General features: G+C 37.2%; 1 protein-coding gene across 2 annotated transcripts in view; it reads left to right on the top strand.

The window, feature by feature from the left end:
• The window catches only part of SCAF4 (SR-related CTD associated factor 4), a 62031-nt gene that overhangs the window by 16869 nt on the left and 32715 nt on the right, over positions 1-12447 (top strand). For both annotated transcript variants that reach the window (XM_055567696.1, XM_055567697.1), the window contains exons 2-7: positions 6337-6420; positions 6951-6995; positions 8196-8357; positions 9914-10049; positions 10374-10513; positions 11118-11294. In XM_055567696.1, coding sequence (XP_055423671.1) covers positions 6337-6420; positions 6951-6995; positions 8196-8357; positions 9914-10049; positions 10374-10513; positions 11118-11294 — 744 coding nt within the window. The remainder of the gene's footprint in view (positions 1-6336; positions 6421-6950; positions 6996-8195; positions 8358-9913; positions 10050-10373; positions 10514-11117; positions 11295-12447) is intronic.

A 12447-nucleotide genomic window follows, 5' to 3' on the forward strand; every position in this document is an offset into this window, starting at 1 on the left:
CCAAGGGTCCTTAAATGAGAGAGACATGAAAGTCAGAGAAAGTGAGGTACAGTGAAAGCAGAGGCTAAGGAAGGACAGAAGATGCTATGCTGCCAGCTTTGAAGATGGAAGAGCCAAAGGAATTTAGGCACCCTTTGGCTAGAAAAGGAAAGAAATAGATTTTGACCTAGAGTGCCCAGAAGGAAGGCAGCCCTACCAATGCCTTGATTTCAGACTAATGAAGTTGTGAATTCCATAAGTGTTGTTTTAAGTTACTGAGTTTGTGGTAATGTGTTCCTGCAAGAAGAGGAAACTGATACAAAAGACAACCCACTAGATTCCACAGGAATATATCCAGGCCCTCTTTATTTTGTTTTATCATACTTTTAAAAGGAATTAGCCAGTGTATAGTCAGATCTAGAAATCATATCATTTGGCTAACAGTTGAAGCCGATAAGAAAACATGCTTACTTATGTTTATTTTCTCACATGAGAAAGATCACTATTGTTCTGTGCTCCAGAGGCAGAACTAGAGCAGGAAAAGGGAGGGAAGGTTATCAGAAGGGAGATTTGGGGTCAGTACAAAGATGACAGCTGTAACCGTTGGAGCTGATTAGTTATGAGTTAGTAACCCTGTGAACTAATATGGGACCTGCCAGATACATTGTGAAAGCAGTTCTGAATTTAGTATGAATACTAGATTAGGTAGTAGGTGCTATACAGCTGCAGAAGTCTTTGATACTGCTGTGTTTTCAGTATAGAGAAAATTTCTCCAAATGCAGCACTTGAATAGTAGATGTAACACAATAAAGTTTTTATGCTAAGCCATAATAAAAAATTGGGCTTCCCTGGTGGCTCACATGGTAAAGAATCCACCTGCAAATGCAGGAGACCTAGGTTCAATCCCTGGGTCGGAAAGATCCCCTGAAAGGAATGGATACCCACTCCAGTATTCTTGCCTGAAGAATTCCATGGACAGAGAAGCCTGGCAGGCTACAGTTCATGGGTCACTAAGAGTTGGACACAGCTGAACCACTAATGCCTTCAGTTTCACGACAAAAACTTGAGATCTATGTTAAGATTCCCAGGGCATTATGTACTTCTTTTTACCGAGCCATTTATGTGTCAGATCTAGGCCAAGAGATTTATATATACATTATCTCATTTAATCCTAACAGTTTTATGAAAGTGAAATCGCTCAGTTGTGTCCGACTCTTTGCAGTGCCGTGGACTGCAGCCCACCAGGCTCCTCCGCCCATGGGATTCTCCAGGCAAGAATACTGGAGTGGGTTGTCATTTCCTTCTCCAGGGGATCTTCCCAACCCTGGGATCAAGCCCAGGTCTCCCGCATTGCAGGCAGATGCTTTAACCTCTGAGCCACCAGGGAAGCCCAACAGTTTTACGAAGTGAATTGAATATTACTAATCCTCTTTTTCATACATCATTGAAATTCAGAAAAGTTTTAACTAAACTTGTCAAAGTTTATGCAGTCAATAAATAGTAGAGTATCATGTTATTTTGACTAACCCTCAAACCCTGTGAATTCTACAGGTGTGATGGGCCAAATTTAAAATTGTTCTTTATTGATAATAGGAATCATTGTGAGTGATTTTTTTTTTCATAATTTTTAGAATACTTTGTATATCAGGCACCCAGGAGAACAGTATTCATGTTTAGGTTTTCTAATAGTCATTCAACTGATGACAACAAAAAAAACAAACTTGTGTCTGTTGCTAGCAAGTATGTTTTTCTTACTAAGGCTTTCTAAGGAGGTTTTGTACCTTTTGGGGCCTACTGCTGCTATTATCCTGTATAACAGAATTGCATCATTTTCTGTGGGTGCGTTGACACTTTATGTTTTTTGACAGATCACATTAATTCTGAATGCAGATGTGTAGTAGCAAAGAGAATGCTGCACCTAGTGATGTTTATTGAGCATTTGCCCAGTTGCAGATGATAATACTAATCATTCAGTTTAGTCGCTCAGTCGTGTCTGACTCTTTGCAACCCCATGGACTGCAGGATGCTAGGCTTCCCTGTCTGTCACCAACACCCGGAGCTTGCTCAAACTCATGTCCATGCCATTGAATGGCATCGGTGATGCCATTCAACCAGCTCATCCTCTGTCATCCCCTTCTCCTTCTGCCTTCAATCTTTCCCAGCATCAGGGTCTTTTCAAATGAGTCAGTTCTTCGCATCAGGTGGCCAAAGTATTGGAGTTTCAGCTTCAGTATCAGTCCTTCCAGTGAACACTCCGGACTGATTTCCTTTAGGATGGACTGGTTGGATTTCCTTGCAGTCCAAGGGACTCTCAAGAGTCTTCTCCGACACCACAGTTCAAAAGCATCAATTCTTCGGCACTCAGCTTTCTTTACAGTCCAACTCTCACATCCACACATGACTACTGGAAAAACCATAGCCTTGACTAGGTGGACCTTTGTTGACAAAATAATATCTCTGCTTTTTAATATGCTGTCTAGGTTGGTCATAACTTTTCTTCAAAGGAGCAAGCGTCTTTTAATTTCATGGTCGCAGTCACCATCTGCAGTGATTTTGGAGTCCAAGAAAAGAAAGTCTCTCACTGTTTCCATTATTTCTCCATCTGTTTGTCATGAATTGATGGGCCTGGATGCCATAATCTTAGGTTTTTCAATGTTAAGTGTTAAGCCAGCTTTTTCACTCTTCCTCTTTCACTTTTGGGCTTCCCTTGTGGCTCAGCTGGTAAAGAATCTGCCTACAATGTGGTAGACCTGGGTTTGATCCCTGGGTTGGGAAGATCCCCTGGAGGAGGGAAAGGCTACCCACTCCAATATTCTGGCCTGGAGAATTCCATGGACAGAGGAGCCTGGCAGGCTACAGTCCATGGGGTCGCAAAGAGTCGGATACTACTGAGCGACTTTCACTTTCATCAAGAGGCTCTTTGGGTCCTCTTTGCTTTCTGCCATAAGGGTGGCATCATCTGTATATCTGAGGTTATTGATATTTCTCCCGGCAGTCTTGATTCCAGTTTGTGCTTCATCCAGCCTGGCATTTTACATGATGGAATGTTAGTCAAGCCATATGAAAAAAACTATAGCATTAAAGGTTTAGTTTCTGGCGTTTGTCCTGGTGTTCCTTTGTGTCGCCCCCTTTTCTGTGCTACATTGAAATATTTGGTATACTGTAGTTAGTTGTATCTGTGTTCCCTTCTTACTCATCTTCATGGTTTTGATTCTGTAACCTCTCAATTTCTAGCAGGACGTCTGCTTTTTCAAGATCCATATTCCAGTCTGCTGAAATCTCTGCCTGGATTTTCAGTAGGCATCCCAAGTTAAATTCAGTATGTCTCATCGTTATCCCTGAACCAATGCAATATATATAGAGAGAGATGAGCACAGATGCCTACTTGGTATTTTGCCTGCATTCTCCATCAGAGTTAATGGTCTTTGCATGTATTTACAACAAGCAGCATTGTATAAGGAGTTGACTACATGGTTTATCCAGTGGTCATGTATGGATGTGAGAGTTGGACTATAAAGAAAGCTGAGTGCCGAAGAATTGATGCTTTTGAACTGTGGTGTTAGAGAATACTCCTGAGAGTCCCTTGGACTGCAAGGAGACCCAACCAGTCCATCCTAAAGGAAATCAGTCCTGAGTAATCATGGGAAAGACTGATGCTGAAGCTGAAACTCCAATACTTTGGCCACCTGATGCAAAGAACTGACTCACTGGAAAAGACCCTAATACTGGGAAAGATTGAAGGCAGAAGGAGAAGAGGACAACAGAGAATGAGATGGTTGGATGGCATCACTGACTCAATGGACATGAGTTTGAGCAAGCTCCGGGAGTTGGTGATTGACAGGGAGGCCTGGCATGCTGCAGTCATGGGGTCGCAGAGTTGGACAGGACTGAGCGACTGAACTGAACTGATAATCTTAAGGATTGTGAGCTTTACAATCAACAAATTCTAGGGCAACTTCCCTGGTGGTCTAGTGGTTAAGAATCTGCCTCGCAATGCCAGGGGTGCAGGTTCGATCCCTGGTTGGGAAACTAAGATCCCACATGCTGTGGAGCCGCTGAGCCTGCCTGCCACAGTGAAAAGGTCCCACATGACGTAATGAAGATCTCGTGTGCCACGACTAAGGTCTGGCACAGCCAAATAAATTAAAAAAAAAAAAAAAACAATCAACAAATTCTAGTCCAGACACATTCCCTGGGAATCATTTGAAAGCAGATGTAATCCTTTTTGGTATCGGCTCAAAACAGCTGTGACAATCTATGTTAATTGTTAATATGATTAAATAAGATGATGTACCACCTTATACTTAGGCACTTAGTGTTGATTCAAAATCAACTTCCTCTTTTCTTGAGTTGTGCCTTCTTTAGTGGAATAAATACCCTTCTTCTGTCTGTCTCTTAAATGGTAGCACTTAAATGCTCTCTTGCTGGTTTATTGCCTGAGTGATAGTTATACTGCTATATGGTATAATCTGTACTTTAATTTTTTAAGATAAATGATTTAAATATAAACTGTAGAGCATTTCATCAGAAGATAACACTAATCTGTCTTGTCTCCTCAGTTGGCTGGGGTTTTTTGTGTGTGTGTTGTTTTTTTTTTTTAATATGGGGAGTTCCTTACTGTAGAAATAATCAAGAATGTGGGACATTAAATGAATATTCGTCCTGGCTTAGGCTTCAGAGAAATATGATTCTCTACGCTTTTAATGGCCAGAAAAGTAGTTCTCGCTGTTACTCATTCTTGAGATTGTGTATAAACTTTTTTTGTATCCAGTTTCTCTGCTTTAAGATCCAGAAAAGGAAATAGAACTGTAGTAATAAATAACTGTTTCAATAGCTTTTGTAACTTAGAAATGGGCAGAATATGCCCTTTTATAAACTGTGTGCTGCATATATTTTTCAGTTTGTATTGGAGCTGAAATACTTAAAATCGTTTCTTAGTTTCTCATTGGTTTATATAGTTTTAAAGATTACTGTCTCTAGTTGTTTTTCAATTAGTGAGCATTTATTTTCACGGAGAATTTTTATTTTGTTGGAAATAAAGAATCATGACCCGAATTGGATAATGCCTTTTTAAAAAAATCAGTCTTTGTGTTAGTATCTTTGTTTTTCCCATTCTCTGTATTTTAGTATTGTTTTTCTTGTTCAGTCCTAAGTCATGTCCAACTCTTTGTGACCCCATGAGCTGCAGCATGCCAGGCTTCCCTGTCCTTCACGATCTCCCGGAGTTTAGTCAAATCCATCTTAGTATCATTTATCAAAAAATTCTACCTTTCTCTGCTTAAACAAAGTACGTTTTTAGTTCTTATATTGATCATATCTTGCATTGCATACTTTTTTAAAAAATTACTGTTACCACTATCTATAGTCCCATTGTGTCTGTAGTTTTGAAAAACTGCAAAAATTCTGTTGCCAGAGTATTTTGTTGACAGGTAGGGCTATTTATTCTGGAAAAGGAGACTTGTTCTTTAGGGTACCTTTTTAGTAGGTGTCCAGTAAAGATAGTCTGTGTCTTAGGGGTTCCGTATTTGAAATTCCAGCATTAGTTGGAGAGAAATGGAAATATGATTCATGTAAGACTGATAATGCTTAGAAGGCCCTGAAACTTATTTCAAAATGTATTTTTAGAAGAATATGTATGCCTATGGTTAAAACAAAAACAAGATTTTAAGAAACTAGATATAAGCTTCTTCTTAATGTCAGAATTTTATCTTTATTACTCTTTATGGGCTCTCATTATATCTTGGTTGGGTTTAAATTTTAGGGGAAAGGAGTGTGCCTGTGTGGTTTCATCTCCTGGGACTCCCTGATTGTTGGATTTACTGTAGTGAAATTTGTTAAATACGGTGTCATTTTTATTCCTGACTAATCAAGAAATTGTGAATTCATGTTTTATAATGACGTGTTAAGTTTCTTACCTGATGTAATACATGTGTATCTCCAAATGAACATCAGAATTATTTGAAGTCCTCCAAAATCTCAGTGAGGTTTGGATTTGAAATATTAAATATTGAGTCACAGTATTGCCATTTTCAGTATAGGAACATGGTGTGTTTGTTTCCATTCAAATCAGTTTTGAGTTCTTCAGTAGGGTTTTATAAATTTTCTGTTATAGATTTTGTCAATTTTTTTTACCTTTTCCCCCTTTTTTGCTGATTTTAGCATAATCTTTTCCCATTCTGTTTTCAAAGTGGTGATGCTAGTATGTAAGAAAGCTCTTCGTTTTTCTTTACCAGACAAATTATTAAACCTAGTTTCAGAAATTTTATTATTTAGTTAGAAATATATTTGTCGAAATGAAGGGTAAACCTCTAATTTTACTTTTAATTAAAACTTTTTTCCTTTTTTTTTTTTTTAAAGCTCTTTTCACTTATGGATATGAAACCTCCCATCTCTCGAGCCAAGATGATTCTCATCACGAAAGCTGCTATTAAAGCTATAAAGGTAAGAGTAAAAGAAATATATTAATTTGGAAAGTGTTTTTAAAATGTTGAAAATATTATTGTTAAATTTGAGGTTTCATACTGTGAAGTACTTCAGGCCTAAGTCAAAGAGCACTAACCAGGTTTTGCTGAAAGTACATAATAACAACTGTATGATGTATCTACATTGTAACATATTTCAAAATCTGTTATGTTGTATTTCCTCTTTATATTTTTTAACTTTATTGAGGTATAGTTGACAGATTTAGTAGTTAGGTAATAGAGCACGGTTTGATGCATATGTACATTGTGAAATAATTACCTTATACTAATTGACACATCCATCACCTCACATAATTACCTTGTTTATGTGTGGTTAAGAATTTTTTGAGTTGTTGACTATGGATTATTTACTAGGGTTCTTTCAGTATTACCTTGAGAATTATTCAAATTGTACAAATTTTGAGGTTTTCGGTATTTTCTAATTATAGGAAATGTATTGAAGAGAAAAGTGTGTTAGCTGGATAATGATATTCTTTTTGTTCTTTTCAGCTTTATAAGCATGTGGTTCAAATAGTAGAAAAGTTCATCAAAAAGGTAACTATCCATTTTATTATTACCTCATTTTAGTTATGATCAGTATTGTAATGTACTTTGTGAGTTGTAATTTGAATAATTACTTCTAAAGTCACTCTACAGAAAAGTTGTCACTGGGAGTCTTGTTTTTTTGTTTCATAACAAAACAAAAATATATAGCAGTACTGTTGATTGAGTACTTACTATGAGTCAGGATTCAAAATAGGTTTTTGTCTGCTTGAGCCTTCTCTCCCCATTGCCCTGACGACTCTTTTGACTTTTAACTTATCTTGTAGTAGTACTTCAAATGAAATCACTCTGGTGTTTTCAACTTCCCTTTCTCCCATCATAATTAAACCACTTTTCACTTCTACAGTTATATGTTGTTTGATAACATATGTAACATTAGCACATGTCTATGTCAGTAAAGGACTGAGAAAGGAGACTTAGACATCATTGTCTTCTCCCCCAACCTAGAACTGTACCTTTTTTTTCTTTAACTGTTTTGGCCATGCCACGTGGCTTGCAGAATCTTAGTTCCCCAACCAGGGATCAAGCTGTGCCCCCTGCATTGGAAATATGGAGTCTGTTTTCCTTAGTATAAATTTCTAGAAATAGGGTTGTTGGATCAAACAAGGCTTTGTGTTTATTTCTAAATTATTTTTCATAAAGGTTGTACCACCAGAAATGTTTGCAGGTGTCTGTCTATTCATTTTATCTTGTCAGTTTGTAAGGCCAAGAATGACTTTGCCTTTTGGGTTTTGTTTCTCTGATACTGTACTTTAATAGAATGGAAATTAATATTTTGGTTAAAATTGGCTTTTTGATAATTTTAAAAGTTAAAAATTATTTTTTGAGCAGGATGAATGAGAGTAGATTTTTCCATAATAAGTAGATCTGTATGGAGGTGGCTTAGGCATTGATAAAGTAATGCTGATTCTAGGAAGTTGGAAGGCGGGGAGGACAGAGGGATCAGAAAAAAGTAAAATATTGGGAGTCTGAAACATCAAGAGAATGGTAGTTCTCTACAGACCTGTGGGAATCTTGACAGGCTTGCCAATAAGAGAATTTAACATTTAAGTAGTTAATTACTTAAATTAATAACTTTAGTTATTTCTGTAGAAATAACCTTGGATATATAGTTTCATAAGAGTGAGATTAATGGGTGTCAAATTGTGATTTACTTTTCTTGTATTGACTTTACATCTTTAATCTTTGTAGTGTAAACCAGAATACAAGGTTCCAGGATTATATGTAATCGACTCAATTGTGCGACAGTCTCGTCATCAGTTTGGAACTGATAAAGATGTTTTTGGGCCAAGATTCTCTAAAAACATAACTGCCACATTCCAATATCTGTATCTTTGTCCATCTGAAGATAAGGTATAGTTCATAATTTTTAAATTAAACTTGTATTCTTACTCTATTCTTAAATGTATATTAGGTATTTAAAGCCTACTGTATTATTAGAAAGGTAATCATATAGTGATCTCTGTGAACTTGAAACAAAACCCAATTTTTTTCTATAGTAGTCATATCTATTTTCTTGTGAAGTCCTTCAGAAATGTTGTACTATTGAAATACAAAAGGAGCATCAGTTCAGTTCAGTCGCTCAGTTGTGTCCAACTCTTTGAAACCCCATGAGTCGCAGCACACCAGGCCTCCCTGTCCATCACCAACTCCCGGAGTTCACCCAGACTCACGTCCATCGAGTCGGTGATGCCATCCAGCCATCTCATCTTCTGTTGTCCCCTTCTCCTCCTGCACCCAATCCCTCCCAGCATCAGAGTCTTTTCCAATGAGTCAACTCTTCACATGAGGTGGCCAAAGTATTGGAGTTTCAGCTTTAGCATCAGTCCTTCCAAAGAACACTCAGGACTGATCTCCTTTAGAATGGACTGGTTGGATCTCCTTGCAGTTCAAGGGACTCTCAATAGTCTTCTCCAGCAACACCACAGTTCAAAAGCATCAATTCTTCGGTGCTCAGCTTTCTTCACAGTCCAACTCTCACATCCGTACATGACCACTGGAAAAAAAAAAAAAAGGAGCATCATCTTTCTTTAAAGAAAACATTATTAGAAAGATTTCTTGTGACTGAATGGTAAAGAAATTCTGCAGTAGAGGAAGACAACAGTGCTTATCTCAAATTGTTGTTTATTCCAGAAGGAAGGGACCAATCATTGACTTTCCCCATCATATAGAGATGTTGAAGTATAAATGATATTCATTAGCAATCAGACTACTGTATTTAATTCCTCACATTTATAGCTGGTTTTACTCTGTACTATAAAAAGAAAAACATAGACAAAAAACTAGACTCTAATAGATAGGAGAAATACACTGGTAAGCTCAGAATGATGAAGACTAGAGCCTGTATAATAAAGGACATATGAATTTGCATGTTATGGATTCTCTGTATTCTTGGAGGAATGCTCTTGTGGGAAAGATGTACTACAAGAGAAAAGTTCATTCCTAGAGTAGGAGATAAGAGTTGTAACCACGAATAACACATTTTCTCTGGATCTCCTTCAAATTTGGTAACCCACAAAACAACTTACCTAGCAATTAGAGGCCAGTTAATTGTGTTAAATATTTTAACTATTAAAATCATCCTGGATTTTAGTCTTCTTAGATAACTGAATTTTTTGGTTTCTTTGTAATCATAAATATGAAAATTTCAAGTAATTCTAATGCATTTCTTTTGACTCTCTAGGTTAATTTTTTGTTTTTTTTTCTCTCCCTGTTTCTTACCCTGGATTACACTACTGAAGGAAGGCCAGTTAGAGTAGTTTAATGAGGCTGTAATTCTGATGATAGATTGTTTTCTAACAGATATAGCATGGAAATGTTAGCCTGTGGGGTTTTGTTCTCTCTTTTCATAAGAGGTATAATTATTTATGCTAATACTTATTATATATTCATGTTTTTTCACATAACAGAGTAAAATAGTTCGTGTATTGAACCTTTGGCAAAAAAATGGAGTATTCAAAATTGAAATTATTCAGCCTCTTTTGGACATGGCAGCAGGAACCAGTAATGCTGCTCCAGTAACAGAAAATGTTACTAATAATGAAGGTAAGGTCAGGTGTGTCTGTGCACTTAGAGAATTGTATCATTTTTTGTACATGATATGTTTGGAATCTGTTTATAGTGATGGAATTTTTCTATAAGAAGGAAACTTGAGTTTACATCTTGGAAGATAAAGTTTTCTTCCCATCATTATTTCTAATAAAAGTATTCAGTGCTTGTTGCAGTATAGGCTGTAATACCATAATCTATATTTTTTACTGTATGTTAAACTGAATGGAGTATTGTTTTAGTAAAGAAGCTTAATGGAGTTTAAAGGAAATATTTATGAGTTAAAAGTTTTTGAGGCCTTAATGATCTTTTCTTTTTTAGGTTCACCTCCACCTCCAGTTAAAGTTTCTTCTGAACCTCCACAAGCCACTACAAACTCTGTACCAACTGTACCGCAGTTGCCCAGCTCTGATGCTTTTGCTGCTGTGGCCCAACTGTTTCAGACAACTCAAGGTCAACAGGTAAACTGTCTATCCAAAGATGAAATAGTTTGCAGTTAGGTACTGTTGTCAGTTCTTATTTTACTTTCCTGGTTACCGAGCACATTGTGAGGAGGGAATATATCTACTGGAAAAGCCTTTGCGAGGAAGGTAAATTCACAAGGATACTAGGGGACATGTGGGAGAGGTAAGCAAGGGAGCAGCACACTGAGGAATGGTGTGCCCCTTTGGAGAGAGCTGCAGAGCTCTCAGGGTGGTGGAGTTGCTCACAGTGCTAGTTACAAAATTATATGAATTAATGCAGATGATTTTTTTACACTTTTTTAGAAAACATATACATTGTTCACAATTCAGTGTATTTTCTCTTCTCTCTGACCATCATTGTCTACCATTGGCGTCATCAGCATATACTTTTAACCTTAAGTGACACACATTGTATCCCTGATATATTTATTCAGGATAAACTTAACCATTACTAAAAGGTTGGTTCCTTTTTCCAAGTTCCTCTGTGCCTGTGCTATTTTGATTCACGATTAAGTTTTTTTTTTTTTTTTTTAAGTCAATTAACTTTTGATACTGTGATTATCCTTTGTTGTGTGGTTTATCAGTTTTCCCATTCTTTAAGCTTCAGCAGATCCTTCAGACTTTTCAACAGCCTCCAAAACCACAGTCTCCTGCCATTGACAATGCCGTGATGGCTCAGGTTCAGGCTATCACAGCTCAGTTAAAGACAGCTCCTACACAACCACCTGAACAAAAAGCTGCTTTCCCCCCACCTGAACAAAAAACTGCATTTGACAAGGTATGCTTCTCTCACATAACCCATCCCATTGTTTATATCGCTCTGTAGAAGTTAACCCTTTTCTGACTTACCTGGATTGTTCATTTAGTTATTTGAAGGATTTTCCCCCTCGACATCAAAACATTGACTCTTATTCTTGGTTATAAATGTGATATATATTCATTGCAGAATTTTCAATATAAGAGAAAAGTAAACAGTATAAAGGAAACAGAGCATTCACCATTAACCCCCTTACTCAAGGATAACTACTGTAACATTCTGCTATATATCTTTTCAGAATTGATTTCCTGTGGATATAGTCTTTTCTTTTTTGGTCATTATGTATCTGTGTGTTTGTGTGTATGTGTGTGTACATACATATATAAAAATAGGTATTTTTAATCTATATACATAAATATATATACACATTGTTTTTAACTGGCTTATTTTTCATCTTAATCCTCATGTCTCTGGGTGGTTGTTAAGGTTAATAGATATAAATCTACTATGTACTGAGTGCTCATTAGGATTATTCCATTACATGGACACATCAGTTTAACCATTTCCCCTGTTGAAAGACATTTAAGTTGCTTTCTGTTTTCTGTTGTTGAAAACATTAGTTACCTTATCTATAATATGAAGGTTTGGGTTGGTTTAGTGTCTTCAAACTTCTCTTTTGGGCCTTAGTTATGTTTAAGGAGCTCCCACTAAGGGTATGCTGCTGCTGCTGCTGCTAAGTCACTTCAGTTGTGTCCGACTCTTTAACCCCATAGACGGCAGCCCACCAGGCTCTGCCGTCCCTGGGATTCTCCAGGCAAGAACACTGGAGTGGGTTGCCATTGCCTTCTCCATTGTGTGAAGGTGAAAAGTGAAAGTGAAGTCGCTCAGTCGCTTCCGACTTGTAGCGACCCCATGGACTGCAGCCTACCAGGCTCCTCCATCCATGGGATTTTCTAGGCAAGAGTACTGGAGTGGCTTGCCATTGCCTTCTCCGCACTAAGGGTATAGGTGTGTTGAAAATGCACAGCTCAGAGCTTCCTGTTGAAATGTTTGCCTAAACAACTCCACTCTTACCTGTTTGTGTCTTGTCTATATATGACAATATAAAATTTAATCTCATTTTACAAGTTGCAGTACAAAAAAACACAGAAGTTTGATAATCCTAGAAAGAACT

This window comes from Bubalus kerabau, chromosome 2 (genome assembly GCF_029407905.1).
Source record: "Bubalus kerabau isolate K-KA32 ecotype Philippines breed swamp buffalo chromosome 2, PCC_UOA_SB_1v2, whole genome shotgun sequence".
Classification (NCBI taxonomy): domain Eukaryota; kingdom Metazoa; phylum Chordata; class Mammalia; order Artiodactyla; family Bovidae; genus Bubalus; species Bubalus kerabau.